The 17,170-nt window shown below is 40.1% G+C and overlaps 1 protein-coding gene across 6 annotated transcripts in view; it reads right to left on the bottom strand.

The window, feature by feature from the left end:
* Positions 1–409: 409 nt before the first annotated feature.
* celf3a (cugbp, Elav-like family member 3a) overlaps positions 410–17,170 on the bottom strand; it is a 34,157-nt gene continuing 17,396 nt past the window's right edge. The window contains exons 4-15 of one of the 6 annotated variants that reach the window (XR_014890557.1): positions 17,109–17,157; positions 13,904–14,032; positions 12,327–12,406; positions 10,609–10,752; positions 7,577–7,721; positions 6,579–6,728; positions 6,362–6,421; positions 5,762–5,866; positions 4,820–4,963; positions 4,588–4,720; positions 4,024–4,116; positions 410–1,328 (exon numbers count right to left, since the gene is read on the bottom strand). Coding sequence is in view for 2 of the 6 variants with exons in the window: in XM_085263397.1 (XP_085119523.1) it covers positions 4,593–4,720; positions 4,820–4,963; positions 5,762–5,866; positions 6,362–6,421; positions 6,579–6,728; positions 7,577–7,721; positions 10,609–10,752; positions 12,327–12,406; positions 13,904–14,032; positions 17,109–17,157 (1,134 nt within the window). In the remaining 4 variants the exon portion in view is untranslated. Of the gene's footprint in view, positions 1,329–3,966; positions 4,721–4,819; positions 4,964–5,761; positions 5,867–6,361; positions 6,422–6,578; positions 6,729–7,576; positions 7,722–10,608; positions 10,753–12,326; positions 12,407–13,903; positions 14,033–17,108; positions 17,158–17,170 lie in introns of all 6 variants that reach the window. The other 5 variants (XR_014890556.1, XR_014890555.1, XR_014890554.1 and 2 more) reach the window with 5 other exon arrangements.

Raw genomic sequence — 17,170 nt, forward strand, 5'->3', positions numbered from 1 at the left:
CCTCAGCCTCCTCCCTTGTCTTCATAACTGAGCTGAATATTTATGCATGCACAGTCATCAGAAATTATGCTGCCAAAAGTGGCCCGACAAAATTATGTGCATTAAATCTGGGCATTATGTTAATCATGTATATAAATGTGCTTCATTTACCAGTGACGGTCCATTCAAGCAGCCCTACAAGGAAATTAAATGAATGGAAAACTTCCTTTGAGTAGTTTTCAGTCAGTTAGGTCCACAGTGGAGCCACCAAACCTCTGGAGGATTACAGATATTTTTCACTTTCAATTCTTCTTTAGGCCTTTAGAGAGCAGCAAACCTCCCAGAATAACCCATTCACGATCATACGCCCAAACTTGATTTGATTAGTCTCACAGGGGAAAAAAGGAAAAAAAGAGCTCACACTGTGACATTTCTTCTAAATTGTACTTTATTTTCTTTTAAAGACATATGTTTTAAAACAGCGATTGTAGAGAATAAATAAAGAAACGTTTTTTTCCACTTCCATAGGTACATTTATGTAATTAAAAACTCTATAATAGCAGTAGTGTTCATCATCATGAAGACCACAGGAATCCTGTTTCTTTTTCTTCTTTCTTCTTCTTCTTCTTAAATTAAAAAAGAAATTGTCACATGTCCCCCGCCGTCAAATTGATTACCAAATAAATTAAAACGTAAAAAATCAAGATAGAAAAATTCCCAGCCCTTCCTTCCGCTTTGTTAATTTTTAAAAGTTGTGGCAGCAGAGAATGTTAACTGGTGAAGTTTTAGAGTCCTCCTTTTTTTTTTTTTTTTTAAACCAAAGTATTTACAGTGAGAGGAAATCCATTTCTCTTCCAGCTTAAGTACCCCCATTGTTTTTAAATTTACATATAAATAATAAAACTAACTCTACATAACAATATTACAAATGGTAATCATACAGAGTAGTATTTTCTTTTGCCTCCGACTGTGTAGACTGGCCTTCTGTTAACACCGCAGACCACAAATCACACTATACAGTAGAACCCTGTTCAGTAGAATAACATCAGTGATATGCTTTTTCTTAACATGTATATCTTGTTGCCAACAATAGATATGTACATATATAAATGAATCCAGCTGTGGAATGATAGGAACTCGGGAGCACTTCTCATATTGCGGATGCTGATTCAGTCGATGCGTTTGTTGCTGATATTACTGCTGCTGCTGCTGCTGCTGCTGTTTGTTTTTGTAAAGCGCATACACGTGATACTGCTTTATGTGAAGTGTTGCTCCTGTGCTATATGGTTGGTCAAACAACCAAAAAAGGCTGGGACATCCCAAGTGGTTTTTCTTGATTGAACACTTTCCTGGGAGGTGAAGAAGGAACAGAGGAAGAAGAAAAGGAAAGAGGAAAAAAACAAACCAAAGTATGAGTATTATTTTTAGATCAAATCGCAGAAATCAAACACAGAAGTTTAAGACTTTGGAAGTGGTGTCTGCATTACACACTGCTTGCACTGATGCCTCAGGGGGAGTCTGAGTAATCAACTAGTGTCCATGCAGCTGGAATAGGGACAGTCACACTGCCGCAAGTGTATGCACGCTCTTAGAAAATTGTCTGTCGTCTTTTATTGCAGGCAACTTAATTCAGAACATGCACAGTAAGAATTCTGGTGGGGATCAACTCTTTAAATTTTAGATAAAACAAATAAGATATATATTTCATCAGAGGGGCATTCACAAAAAGAAGTATTTAATTAAACTGCAGTTTCTCAGGAAAACTCATTTTTGCATCACAAATTCATATTTTCTAAGCAAACTGCTGCAAACACAACATCTGCAGGTATGAGAATCTATTTATTACCTTCTGAGACCTTTTCCTTTATGCTTCGTTTATCTAAAATTGAGAGAAATTGTGCAGTAGGGCAGTACATGAATGAATATGAGTCTCCTGCTCTCAATCATAAAGGCTATGCGAAGCCTAGCTCTAATTAAATACAGCAGAATTTCAAAGATATTAACTACGTCAGTGAATTTAAGTGAAGTATGTATAAAACTGTGCACAAATACTGTGGGGTGTTTTACATTTGATACATTGTAGCTATTAAAAACACAAAGACAGCGCAGAGGATTAGAGGGGAAGAAGGGGAAACTGTGTCAATGGCTGTTTAAAGTGATTTTTTTTTTTTTTAAATGGAGTGGAATAAAACTTTATTAAAATTTACTGATTGTTTCTGGGGACTAGAAAAATTCTGTAAGTAAAATTTTTTTTAACTCTCCTGAAAATTCACTTTCGGATTTTTCAGCAGTTTCAGACTTTTTACAGCACGATAAATGATTTTTTTCTTACTTTTGACTTTATGACCTGCAGATGCTCTGATTGTTGTTTTGGTTTGGATAAGAGGTGGACTTTTTTTTTTTTTGGGGGGGGGGGGGGGGGGGGTATTATCTCAACCTTATGATTATTTATGGTTATTTCTTCTTAGCTTTTGGAGTCCCAGAATTCCTACAGAGGAATGTAGTTCCTCAGCCAGCAGCACGTGTCACAGGAACAACACAGCTTTACCCAAAACCTTCTAGTTAGTGTCTCATTTGACACACACACACACACATACACACACACACATACACCAACAATTTTCAGATTTTACTCAACACAAAAACACTCGCACTAACACGAGATGTGATCACAAAGTTTTAGGATGCTGCCACCGAGGGCTTCAATAATTCAGATTTAGGTTTGGCCTCTTCAGGGTCACCCGAGTGAGCAACTCTGGATCTCTTCTAGCTCTGCTGACCTTTCTAGATCGCAATGGACATTAGAGTTGCTCAATCATTTTCAGTGTCAGGTTTGACCAAATATCCTGTGGACGATTATCACTGATGATTAGACAGTCGTAGGATCCACTGCAGTTTCCACATTTTCCAAACCTGAAAGTGATGCATCAGGTAAGGTGTGGAGAAGGGAGTGTGCTTCTAATTAATTTGTACCCAATGATGAAACTGACAGGACAGTTTAACTGTAACATTCTGAGGCATCTGTGGGAGAACATTAAAGGCCATGTCCTAAATTTGGGGAGAGGGGCGGCCGTCATTGTGTGGTAGATTGTTTTGGCCTTGCATTCATTAGCCACCCTGCTCCTCAGATTTAGGGAGCACATCTTAAAAATACACATTAGGCCAACACAGAGTGGTAATAAAAATGCTTCCAGAGAGCAATTTTAAATTAGCACAGCAGGAGATGAAAGATGTGCAAAAGTGCACAAGGAAGTGACCTTGAAGAGCAGGTTGGCCATATTTTATCTAGGTATGGTTTGTGATTCATAAGCTTTATGATTGCACCTCGTACAACACTGTGTTCATCTCACACACGATCAGTCAGTCGTACATAAATACTCTGCTGTCAACCATATACAGGGGCACGTATATATTTTCTTTCAGCCTCACAAAAAAATAAAATAAACATGGACAAAGTTCAGGCACAAAGTCACATGGAATTGAATCACGACAAAACGAAAACCTCGCACTCACCGAAAACTACCACACCATCCAATTAAACAGAAGGGATATGTAAGAATGATAATCATGACAGACGACAAAAATGAAACCAATCAAAACCAAAGAGATGTCCGGGAGAGGTCTCGTGTATCCATATTTGATGGTCAACCAGCTAATTTAGCTCTTAGCACTGAAGCTTTTAGAGGACTTTAAAGGCAAACAGCATGTCATGATAATCAGTTGCTTACAGATGCTGAGGTAATTGACGATTACTGATCAGTGTTTGCAAGGATTAAAACCAGGATAAAATAATAAAAGAGGAAACTCACAGCACACCAAACACAGTTCATGGTCGCCACAGTAACCCGCCATGCAGTTGAGCATGGTGAATCAAGGCAACGGCCCAAACCCCCCCCCCAAAAAAGAAATAAAAAACCAAACTGCTAATGGCAACCATCACAGGCAATATCGCCACAGCAACCAACCAACACAGGCCAATTAACTTACAACGCAGTGAGAAGGAAGGGGAGGTAGTAGGTTTTAGAGGTTGCTAGGCAACTGTACCCATAGCGACGCACGTCTTCACCATATATGTATGGACGGGACAGTCTTGAGAGTGGTGTGGCGTTTTTTTGTTTGTTTGTTTTTTCTCTCTTTCTCTCAGGAAAAATGGCACATATGGCACAGCACAAAAACAATAAAATGAAAGTAAAAAGAAAAAATTAATGAGGGACAGCAGTAGGCATTCAACCCTGTGACAGAACACTGGTTAGACAACATTTGAACCCATTAAAAAAAAAACAACTAAATAAATAAAATAAAATAAAATCTACTTCTCAATACAGAGTGAGCAAAAAAAACAGAACAAGCCACTTTTACACAACAAAAGGTATCTTCTGATCCTGTTAAAGACTGATGGTATTCTTAGTGCTTTCACCTCATTAAAGTTAATCTACTGTAGGGTTATTGACTTCTTTGGTTCCACATGAAAGACAGCCATTTACCCCCCAATTACATCCACTCTGTCTCCTTAGCTTTCACACACAGTTCCAGCTGTCTATCAATCCCTCCCTTGAGCTTCCTCCTCCCCAAAAAACTCCTCAAATGTGTCGATATATAGAAACTCACCTCCTTCAGTAAGGCCTGTTGGCATCCTTGGGCCTCTTAAGCTGCACTTTCAGTCTCTTCATGCCAATCTGGAAGCCGTTCATTGCCTGGATGGCAGTCTGGGCGCTGGATGGGTTGTCAAAACTCACAAACCCTAAGAAGAAAAAAGAAATAAAAGGCAGTGTTATATCACAGCAGCATTTCTTTCTGTGCAGGAAAGAAAGAGACACCTGTGACCGTCAAAGTGACTCACCAAAGCATTTACTCTGATTGGTGGCACGGTCGACGAAGACCTTTGCAGAGATGACGTTTCCAAAGGGCAAGAACATCTGCAGTATCTCAGAGTCAGTGAACTCCTGTGGCAGGTGGTAGATGAAGATGTTACAGCCCTCGGGACCTGTACACAAAGACAGGGCAGCCATAGAGATGCACACAGGTTAAGCGGTCAGTGAAAATGGCAGTTTTTTTCCTCTGTTTTCATATAATTCTGTGCCAAACTACCTCCAGCTACACAGACTTTGTCTGCAATGTTTATCTCATCCTTTTTTGTGTGCATATTAAAACATACAGATTTAAGGAGTGGTCTTTACAAATCTGATTTTTTGCTGCAACACACCAATGTGCTTTTAAAGTTTATTATATATCATTATTTTATATAATAATTTCCCCAATGAGCCTGTGTGAACCGTACCACATAAAGGTTGCCTGATGAGTCTTGATTTCTGCTCTAACTTTCAGTTGGTAGGTTTCCAGTGTACCCATCTTCTAATGGTTGCTTCCAGCAGGATCACACACTAGTTATAAAGCTCAAATTATAAAATGGGTGGAGTTCAGTGCACTCAAATGACCTGCCAGATCCCAGTTCAATAGAGTGCGTCTGGGATGAGAGACTCATCATGGATGTAGAGCTGACAAATCTGCAACTGTGTGATGCTATAATGAAACAAATTTGAGGAATATTTTCTAGCGCCTTGCTGATTGTATCAAATGAAGAATTAAGGTAGCTTTGAAGGGTAAACATGGTCCAAGCCATTATTAGCAAGGTGTACCTAACAAAGTGGCCGGTTTAAATGGCTGATAACATTTGGTCAACATTTCCCTAAACAGCAGAACATTTTGGTGGTTTTCTGTGATGTAAAGCTTGTTTGATTTGTGGTAAATTAGCCAAACATGTAAAACCCCATTTTGAGTTTACCTTCTCTTTGCTGCAGCTGCTGCGGCTGCTGAGGTTGCTGGGCCACCAGCGTGGGCTGGTGAGGGAACGGCTGTCCCACCAGGCCATAGGCAGCAGGGTAGGTGGCTGATGGAGAGGAGGAACAGGTGAGCCGAGAGCGGTGGCGATGCAAGCAGAACACTGCACACTAATCATTTTTCACTTAAAACATCTGACAGAGCTGCATCCCCACCTACAGGTTTGCTAAAACTGGGCTATGTTTTGCATAAAGTTTGTGATGTTATATTGCTGGAGGTTATTTACACTTGTAATATATGTGCATGTGTTGACTTTGAATGAGAGTTTCTTCTTTGCACATGCAGCAGTTCTGACATCAAAAAGGTACTGCAGCTGCATTTGATTGTAAGTTTGCAATTTGCATTCGTAACCTGAAAAGGTTCTTACTTAAATCTAAATCTACTAAACAGAGTCCAACGTCACTTAAAGTTTGTAATTGTCCCTGTTCTAACACAAAACAAGGACTTCTCTACCACAAATACATTTCTAGAAATGCATGGTTATTTATTAAGAATTTATTAAGTTATATTGGACATGCGTGCCACTGTAAATCCTGATTCTCACCTGTATAGTGCTGCATGCCTGTATAAGCTTGCTGCAGGGGGTCCAGCACAGGACTCTGAGCTGTAACACAGTCAACATGTGGTTAACAACTTACAGCATAGTAAAAAAAAAAAGTCATGAATGTTATTTGATATATTTAATGTTATATGAATGCTACACAAGAGGTTTGTGAATCTGAGGATACAGCTATAATCTGTGTAGGATGCGATGCCTGTACCTTGATAGGCATGGACCCCGTTAGTGTACAGGGTTTCTGTAGCTGGCTGGCCGTTGGGTGGTGCTGGCACAGAGGGGTAGCTGTTCACTGCGATTGGTGGAGGCAGAGCAGGAACGGGTGTAGCTGCGATGGAGGGTGGAGTGCTGGTACCTGCAGATGATTTCAAAGTAACAGCAATACTCTGTCAGTGCGCCCCAGGGTGGCTGTGGCTACAATGTAGCTTGCCATCACTAGTGTGTGGATGACTGGATATGTAAAGCGCTTTGGGGTCCTTAGGGACTAGTAAGGCGCTATATAAATACAGGCCATTTACCATTTTTATTTTTATTTTATTTTCTTAGAATTTGCACTTTTTGCACAGTTTAAACATTTGATACATTTCATTTGTTCTACTCTAAATAAAATATGAGTTTATGAGATTTGAAAGTGGATTTGCGGTTACTGTGCATGAAAGATCTCTATTGTTTCAGTGGGTGAGAGGAGGGTGGTGATGTCACGTACTTTCACGCACCAATAGAAACCTCTGACGCAAATGTAATGACAGCTGTTTGACTGATTAGTTACTTTCAATCAAATTTGAGGTTTTGTATCATCGTTACATAGAAACGATCCTTTAAACAGAGTGAACCGTAGCCAGCAGACTGTTACCAGTTTTCAGAAGTCTTAAATAAACCACGCAGCAACTTTAAGGGTTGAAAATTTTGAATCTAACGACCACTTAAGGTTGGCTTCAAAAGCAGGTGAATTGCTCGCTTATCCTGGCAATTTCCACCTTTATTTAAATATACAGTTTATATATAAACTGTATAAGTAAGTGAAATACATCTCCTACTCCTATTTTACCTTAAAAAGTAAGAGTTAACTTTGAGACAGAATGAAAAAAAATACAGAATAGATGTGTGTAATTTTGTCCTCTCTGGTCCACCTCTCCTTGTATATCCGCCCTCATACTTCAGGCAGAAATCTAATCAAGGCCAGACATCTCTGCCTCTCATTACCTGAGGACGGGGTGATGGATGCAATCGGCGTGGCAATGATGCTGCTGGGGTTGAGGGCAGCGAGCTGCTGCATCTGAACTGCAGCCACGGTGGCAACAGGAGAGAGGTAGGCCGACTGCGCCACCAAGGCCTGCTGCTGCATCAGCTGGAGGACAGAGAGAGAGATGCTGTGATGGATTGAGGAGCAGGAGTCGGCAAAACTGACATTTAGAGTAAGTTCGGAGTCCGTGTTTCGGTGTGCAGAGGCCATTAGTGTGTATTCTCAGACTTGTAAAGTACAGAAACACCAGCAGACTTTTAAAGCATGAAGACGCTGTGCAGAGGCTTGTCATCAGACATTTAGTGAGCGATTTGTGCAGATTAGAAATGACTCACGTTGTTCAGATTTCCCTCATCAACGTGCTCCAATAATGAGATTCAGTCACTAAAATTGATGTGTTTAATATTACTGTGACATCTCCAGACCCGAGCCTCAATAAGAAAACAATAAGCAATATTTGATGATTGATGATGTATATTTTTTTTCTCCTGTTTTTCACTATTATTAACATTTGACTGTTATTATTGTTATTAATATTGACATCAATCTAAATTACACAGACATTTATTTTCATTTACTGCGAAGCAAAATGTTCAACATTTCATCTCGTGGACTTCTGCAGAATGACAGAGGGCAGAGGTCACCAAATTAACAATCAATTATATTTATCAGATGAAATGAATAAGCAGTAATAGGCCCATAACTCTTCTTTTCCTGAAGTGTTTGTATTATTTTCAAATTAACTGACATTACCAACTACATCAGCTTGGCAAAAGGCTTGTTTATTGCCCTGTACTCTTGTCTATATGAGAGTAAAATAACATGTTTTACTGCTTTTAATAGATGCATCTGCAACATCGGTCACTTTTATTTAGTGAATTGAAAAACGAGTTATAATGGGGACTCCAATTTGCCCCGTAGGCCTTACGTTGAAAAACTACACGCTCAACTCAGCAATCTAATATTTTTAATTCAATTCCATTCAATTTTATTTATAAAGCACAAAATCACAACAACACTCGCCTCAAGCTGTTTTATATTGTAAGGTAAAGACCCTACAAGAACACAAAGAGCCTGTAATAACATTTTTAACAGTAGACACATATTTGTTGTTTTCTGTATTCTTTTATTCCAACTGTCGGCTCTATATGATGTCAAAAAAGGTTATAGCAATCTTGAAAAGCAAAAAAGTTCCTGCTGCCCCAAATCATGTGATCACATGGGCAGTCAACCTGACTGAAATAAAAGATTCAAAGATCAGAGTTAACACTGTTTATGCAAGAGAAAGGATAAATGGAGAGGCAGCACAAAGCTGCTGTAATAAACTCCAGGAATTAAAATGTGAAGATGGAAATGAGTATAATAGGTTCTCTTTGACTTATTTATTTTAAATGATGATAATTATTATCTCCATTACTTATTTATCTAACTAATTTACCTAATAAATGGATCTCATTGGTGAGACTAAGTCAGACCAGCCTCCAATAGCTTTGGGGGATCCCAAGGGACTAGAAGGGGGACAGATGGGGGACTGATGGGGGTTGTTCCAGAGTCTAGTGACCTCCCATGTGATGGCTTGAGTCAACAGTCTTACTTTAAAGGACGCAGAAATAAATAAGTGCTGTAGAGGGGGAAGAAAATATGCTATAACGTTCCCAAGTATCAGTGCTCTGACCCATCCTGACTCCACCAGCAGTCATTGAGAACAAAAAAAGAGAAAAGAAAATTCCCTGTTCTTACTTAAATCCCTTTGTTTCTTCCTTTTCTCTCTTGTTTTTGTTGTTTTAGGTTTCCCTTTAATAAAACAGAAAACATGAATCTATATGTTTGAAGGGTACATCTAAGCACCGCAGAGCACTCTGCCTAGTGACCTCACTCATCGGGAAAAATCGCTTCCTGATGGTTATAATCCCTCATTACGATCAAATCATGGGAATAATTAGTCTTTAGTTCACGTTGTGTGCTCTTCACCTTAGCTGTAATAAGGATTCATATTGACAAGACTTTATCGATACCCAGCGGCATTATTGATTCTTCTTATAGGTCAGATTCCTTATCGATTCCCTTCCTGATTCCTATTCGGTTTCCTGTGTGGGAAGACTGTGGCAGCATCGAGAGAGCTGCTTTATTATCTCTGAGTCTGAACACCGTGTAGAAACAGAAGGCGCGCATCTGACTCAGTCGTGCAAAAGCCACGAGTCTGACGTCACAGTTTTGCAACATGCAACTGTTAGAAATACGTGCCAGCCCCGATAAGAGAAACTGACAAGCTTGGAATCAAAACACATTCAGAGGATTGGATCATTTCTTCATTCACATCTCTGAGCTGTAAACAAAGAATTTTATTGAACCCCGCCTTCGTTTTTGTCTAGCTTGGAGCTTTACCTGCAATTTCTCTAAATTACCCTTCCATTGAGCATTTTTTTAAATTTTGTTTTTATGTGACCTTTTTTCTTACTAAATTACAAACACATCAATCATGAGTAAAAGTCTCGAGAGGCCTCGTTAAACATCATAATCTGAACAACTGTAAATGAGGCAAATCTGAAACCATTTGCAGTAAATGGTCAATTAGCGACGATGACTTTATATTGTTATTTGAGATTTTTTTCCCCTCCCAATTATAATCATCTTAATATCATATGAGACATCTCTTTTGGATTGAAATTCTGAGTATAAAATGCTTGAATAGAACATTACAACTCAAGCGTCTCTCGAGTAGCTTTTTCTTTTATGTTTTTTTTGGGGGATTAAAGGATGGTTTCTGTGCCTATATCTTCCATCGCACTAAAATAGCTCAAAGATGATGATGAGAAAGCCAGATAGAGAAAACAAAGTGCAGAGGATAGAGCATTAAAAGAAATTACACAAAAACAGTTCACTTTTGATATTTTGGGATCAGAATAAATATTTTCAGCAACATGTTGTAGTGCTCTCATGACAGATAGTGTGTGTTTTGGGTGAGATGTGTATGTCTGCGGGTCTTCCTCACGGCCTGCGTGTAGGCGTTGTAGGCCCCGAGGTGCAGGGTCATGGGACTGATGACTCCAAGCTGGGAGGCCACCTGCTGCATCCGTCTGAGCCCTCGCTCTTTCTCAGAATCTGCAAACTTTACCACCAAGCTGGACGAGGCGCCCTGCGGAGGAAAAGGCAGAAAAATCAAAACTCCATCTGTCCGATGCTTTTAGCATCAACGCTCAACATCAGCAAGAGGTTAAAACACGCACAGTGGAAAGATTACCACTGTTACCACCACTACTCTGAGCATTTCTTACTGCATCCTAACAAAACTGGTTAGAATCCAATATTTTTACCTTACACATGCATTTTCCACAATGAATGCATCACTCAAAGACTCAGCGTAGTGTCTAGAGGGATGTTTGTGGAGCTCAAGGCTAATGACACTGACAAAAGCGGTTTGTGCCATCATCAAATAAGATTGGAGGTTAGAGCTAAGTGAACATTTTAATCTGAAAAATAGATCTCTGAAAACACAAGATCGGAAATGATTGATTCGAGTAAAACTGCAAAAGGCTGCAAGGTAAACTTAGAAAACAAACAAACAAAATAAAACAAAAACATTTATCAGTCCACAGTTTGACAAACCGATGACTCAGGCCTGCGGGTGCACAGCTAAATGACTCCAAAGGAAAAACCCAGAGTAGTCACTGAAGTAAAAAAAAAAAGCCCAAAATAAGAAACTGATGGCTTAAATGAGTCACTGGAGCTGTTTAACTTCTATGTTCATTTCCCATTTTCCCTCACAGTGCATGGCTGCATGGAGCATTACACAGAGAAAGCTGCTGCCTCCCCCCCCCCCAACCCATCCAAAAAACCCAACCCCATGGCTCCATGACTGGAGTTTGCCACTTAGAAACTCGAAAATGTTATTGTGGACTAACAAAGAAAACTTTGAAATGTTTCTGAAGAGCAGCCAGCGCTACTTATGTCCTAAAGAGAGGATAATGAATACCAGTGAAGAGATGGGAAACCTGACAGCTCGCCATCACCGAGGGGGAAATAGAAATCCCATGTTTATTAAAGCCTCTCACACGATGGTGCCTAGGTGACCGTCCAGCTAAAAGTTTTGCGATGCAGCAGAATGATGATAACAATCATCAAATTAGATCCTCTACAGATTCAAATAAAGGTAAAACACTCCTTGGAGTGACTGAGTTGGAGCTGAGACCGTACTCTAAATGAGTGAAATGACCTTTTTTATGCTTAAACTTAAACTGCCTGAGAGAGCATAGAGACCCAGAAAAGGTCTGAAAAATAATTGCTTGGATGTGTTGGATGGATGTGTTTAATAAAGGCTTACGTTCGTATTATTATTAGCTTAAAGTGTCCTGATTTAGACGAGCACATTTTATGATCCATTACTGACGTAAACGAAATAAACAAATAGGTTTTTATTTTAATTTTGACGCCCTACATCAAGCCACACTGCAGTAAGACCTCCAGAGATAAATCATGACCGCATTTTACAAAGAGTGTGTCCTCTATTGTGTGTGAGTGTGTGTGGAGGAGGGGGACAGAAAGGAGAAGTGGTGACCATTAGCTGAGTCACCCTGTGAGTCTCTAAATGACTGGGTTTGGAGCATCTGAGTGCGTCTGCTGGGTTCATTTGAATTTGTGTAACCATGCTGCATGTGCAGCATGAGTGTGCTTGTGTATGTGTGTCAGAAAGAGTGTATTTTGTGGACTTACAGGTAGAGTACGACTTCCGTGAAGAGCGTTGATGGCGGCCTGGGCCTCTGCGTTGCTCTGGAACTTTACAAATGCACACCCTACATGAAATGACACATCATTAAGCACAGCCCCTCTCTCACACATACACACACTTACACACACTATAACAAAAACGCTTCCCTTTAAATATACATTAGAAGCCATCTTGCATCTAGCATTTCATCTGTTACCGTGGCACCATTAAGCATGGTCCACAGAACATTCATTGCTTCATCAATCACAGCCCGTAAACCACCAAATGCATCATTAGCTATGACCAATAAAACCTACTGCACTATTAGTCGTGCCTCGTGCAGCAAGCGCAGAAAAGTCAAACCTCTGTGTTTGAACTGTCGCGGACTTTGATTTACATGGAAAATATCATTAGCATTGTTGTTACTGACAATAGTCATTTATACGGTGGAGTTGCAACATGCTGCGAGCTTTATTCTTCGGATTTAAATACAAACGGTAAAACAAAGTCAGTCCACACTTCTACAGTCGTGACCGGGAATCTGGCTGCAACCAGTGGCTTTAAAGGATGCTCGACTAAAGGCTGCTTTTGTAAATTGTGGAGGGCATAGCTTAGCAAAATCATCTTAGTGCTGATGATTTTATTCAGTGGGACAAATATGAATTATTGCTAAGGTTTTTAAGTAGCTAAGCCATCGGGGGTAATAGAAATAAGATATGACATGGCTAATTGCATCCATTTAAGCAATATTTAAGTATTTAAATGTTTAAACGATGAGGTTTCAGACTATTTAGAGTAGAGTAGTAGAGTTTGTGGACAGGGGAGGACCAGCAGGGAGTTTAAAAGTAAACACAGTCAAAATTCATATTTGTAGCTCTTTAAATGTGAGGGGAGAACAGTTTTTACCTAATGAACATAGATGGATGAATGTTTTGCTGCTAATGTGTTGTTTCTGTGAATAATACTGTATCTTTCTGTAATACGTCTGGCGTTTATCAACTAAACAAAGTCCAGGAAGTCTCGCTAGATATTAAATGATGCAGTGACAACCATGGAGACAAAGAGTGGTATGATAAAAGCAGAATAACATGTAGCCATTGCTCACCATAATTTTATATTTAGTAAGACTTCCTAGACTTTATAGTTCCACCTGTTTAGCTGAGGAGCACCGGTCAGCCATCAGAGCTTTGCATAGGTTGTCTGTTATCTTCACCAAGGATGTAATGTGCATGGTTGCATTAGTTTGCCTGTTTGTTTGCTTGTTATAAGGATTAATCTAAAAATATGCGCAGATTTGCATGAATATTTTACCAGAGGCAATCCTCAGCTAGACTATGAAGTAATTGACTTTGGAAGTTAGTTCAGGAGTTTCTGAAAGGACTCTTGAGTACTGTGATGCAGGACATTTTCTGTCATATTTTCAAATATGCTGCTCAAATGTGAAAAGAATAAAATAACAATGCTTCCAAGAAAAAAAAACGAATCCAGATTTAGATATCGTTCTGGGACTGTGCATGTTGTGGAGGGAATGTTCAGCCTTGATGTTGGATGTGTTTCACATGGCATGATTTCACATTATTACCTTTGCTGGTACCGTCAGGCCCGCGGAGCACCGTGCACTCCTCTATGCTGCCGAATGGCTCGAACATTTTCCTCACATCGGTGTCCGTCTGCTGCTTTCCCAGCATGCCCACAAACAGCTTCCTGTCTTCTAAGGGGAAGGAGATTACCAGGATGGGAGGGAGAAAGGAGAGTAATGTGTGGTAATGTGAGTGAGATTAAAGACGGGGGGAGAAAGAGATGCATTTGTGAGAAAGGTAATGCAAGTGAAAGCGTGCGGGGAGGGGTGGAGAGGGTGGAGGTAGGGGGGAGAAGCACCATGTCACTGTACATGCACGAATAACAGAAAATGACAACAGGGTGACAAGCAGTTGCAAAGAGGGCTGGACGTTAGCCTGCTGTACTTCGGAGCACCACCAGAGTGCAGTAACATGAACGGCACAACAAACAGCATCTGGCGGTGACTCAAATGTTTGTCACCCTCTGTGTGGTCAGAGAAGCTGCTCCGTCTGTCCCTGTCTGTGAAGGATCAGACCAGCGATTCTGCATGTTTGAGCCCATTCACTACAAATTGCGCGCCTTACATTCCTGCAGATTACTCTCAGAAAGAACAACCGAGTGATACATGTTTTGTTTTATTTTTTTCCCCCCAAAACTGTTCGTGATGCCATTTCTTTCCAATTTATTTCCGTATGATAATCAAATGTCAGAGACTTGAAGCTTGAGATACAATCAGTCACAGCGAACGTGCCATTATCCTTATTGCAAACCTACATACAGCCTAAATGTCAAGAAGATTGCAGACGATAAATGTGGTTTGATTAGAAACACCTGCCTGGGTGGTGTGTTGATGGGGAGGGTTTGGGTATTGGCTGATGAAAAGCACAGAATTTGCTCACTACGCTGTGAGCTAATCAGTTTCAGAAAACGGATAAAAAAATGAAAAAAAATCACGCGTTTATATATATATTTAAATAAAAACAGCATATAAACAAATGCCTGCATCTGCATGCTTCTTGTCTTGTGATACTAAAAGGAAACCAAAGGATTTCTATTACTGTTTTGTGAATTTTAAAGAGCTAAAAAAAAAAAATCTAAAGTGTTGATCCTTCAGGCTACTGGCATAGAATCTAAAATCACATGTTCAAAATGTTAAAAACTTGGACTGACTTTTAGGAAAATGGGCCCTTTTCACAGCAGGCGTTTTGATTTGCCACAGTGTGACAGGGAGCCAGCATGCACAATACCAGAACCCTGAAACTGAAGCAGCTAAATGGCATTCAGCCATCATTAATTTTATTATCTACACCTGTGCTTTTCCTACTGTGGCACATCAAACTCCAGTGAAAACAGGCCTATTAGAGACAGTGGATGCTGCGAGAAAGAGTCTTGGATTATTTCCTGGATGTCGACTCAGATGTGAGAGCTTTTCCAACAGCACAAAAACTGGAGCGTTGCATATTTTAACTTCATTCTTGCAAAAACCTAGCACATGTGATGCAGCGGCTACTGTGTCTGAAGCAAATTTCAAGTTTTAGTTAATATCAGGATCCTTTAAGTCACGTGTGTAGGGTTAGGGGTAACTTTTATTTTAGCCCTAAGCTAAATAGACTTATTTTATTTATTTATCTTTTTTTTTTTTACCCTTTATTGTGATAGAACAGTGTAGTGGAGAGAAGACAAGAAACCCAGCATGAAGATGCACAAATGGCCCCGGGGCAGATCTGAACCCAGGCTCTACGTCATCCCCACAGCACATGGGCAGCCCACTCCACCCAGCTAAACCAGTGCCCAGATAGCCATATTTTAAGAAAATAACAGATTACATTACATTTTAAATGCACTCTCACACATTTTGACATGTTTGTTTTTCCTGTTCCTAAATGTTTTATAGGTAGGTATAAAAATGCGTGGACACTGAATAAACCCAAACCAAAATCACCAACCTAACTCAAGCTGGGTGTCTCGATGGAGGGTAAGAGGTTAAGTGATCAGATGCTTATTATACCCTTTGTACTTTTCTTAATTACTAGTTTAAACGTAGTCCTGCAGTCTCTAGTGATTTGGTTATCTTTAAAATTTGCATCTGGATGAAGTCAGATGTGACGCATGTGAGAGCGTTTACCAGGTCACCGGCAGCCCATCTGGGCTTAGGGTTTGGTAAACATTACAGTCTAAAAATCAACAAGCAACATCTCTTGGTTTCTGAAAATTCTCCATTCAGATTATGACTAAAAACAAACCCAACCCTAAAGGGAGAGTGAGCTAGTGTTATGCTTTGAAAATCAGCAATGGTAATGTAAAATGATATGAGGTATGAGAGATGAAGTATCTTTAATACCTCCTGTCAAAACCTACCAGTGTTTTCTTTTATGATAGCGTAAGTGGCTGTGTGCAGTGTGTGATGTACAGGTGTAGTTTGACAGCAGCAAAACATCCATCTTGACAGGCAGCTGAGCCGACTACTCAGTCTGAACAATAATCTGCTGAAGGGCTGATGAAATCTGTCATATTTTCAGTGTAGATTGCATCTTTTAGGAAATAAGGGGCCTTTAACATCAGAACTTTAATAAAACATCAGCTCCACTGTGTCCATGGTGACGGTGCATGACACTCTGGGTTATGGCAGCTTGTCTTTGTTTAGTGCAGCTGGAAGAGGCACATTTTTAACCAACACCACAGGACACAAACCATGATCTCCTGGCTGATAAATCTGAAAATTATGGCGCCACTAACTGCCTCAAACTGTGCCGTTATCTCTGCGTTCGATTTTGCGGTAACCAGTGCAAGGCCACGGTGTCAAAAGACAATTTGTGATTTATGGTGAGGCACAGGAGATCTATCACATATATAACTGTCATATCAGTGCACACCATTTAAACCATCTATCCATTTTTGTAACCACTTATCCTACTAACTATGCAGTGTGAGTGAGCGAAACCCTAAAACAAAGATGTTCAGAATCACCGATTGACCTCAAAAGCATGTCCCTGGGTGAAAACCAGAAAAACGTGCCAATCGTTTACATCTTGCTGTCAACTTACAGTCCCAATCATCGCGCTGCACCGCTGTACTTTCCCTTAACGCATCCCCCACTCAAGCACTTACCTCGTGCAGGTGTTTTAATGTCACTGCAAGACTAACTGACATGTTATCGCTGATATTTCTGGAGGTGTTTATGTTTGAACAGGTGTTGTGTGTCTGGGTTGGGGACAGGTGTCTCTTACCCCCTCTGCTTTCGCTGTCTGCAGGCTTCACTTGGATTGGGCGGTTCATCTGGAAAAAGATG

This window comes from Mchenga conophoros, linkage group LG22, assembly GCF_057382185.1.
Source record: "Mchenga conophoros isolate Kocher_MC1m ecotype Shallow Benthic linkage group LG22, M_conophoros_male_GT1.1, whole genome shotgun sequence".
Classification (NCBI taxonomy): domain Eukaryota; kingdom Metazoa; phylum Chordata; class Actinopteri; order Cichliformes; family Cichlidae; genus Mchenga; species Mchenga conophoros.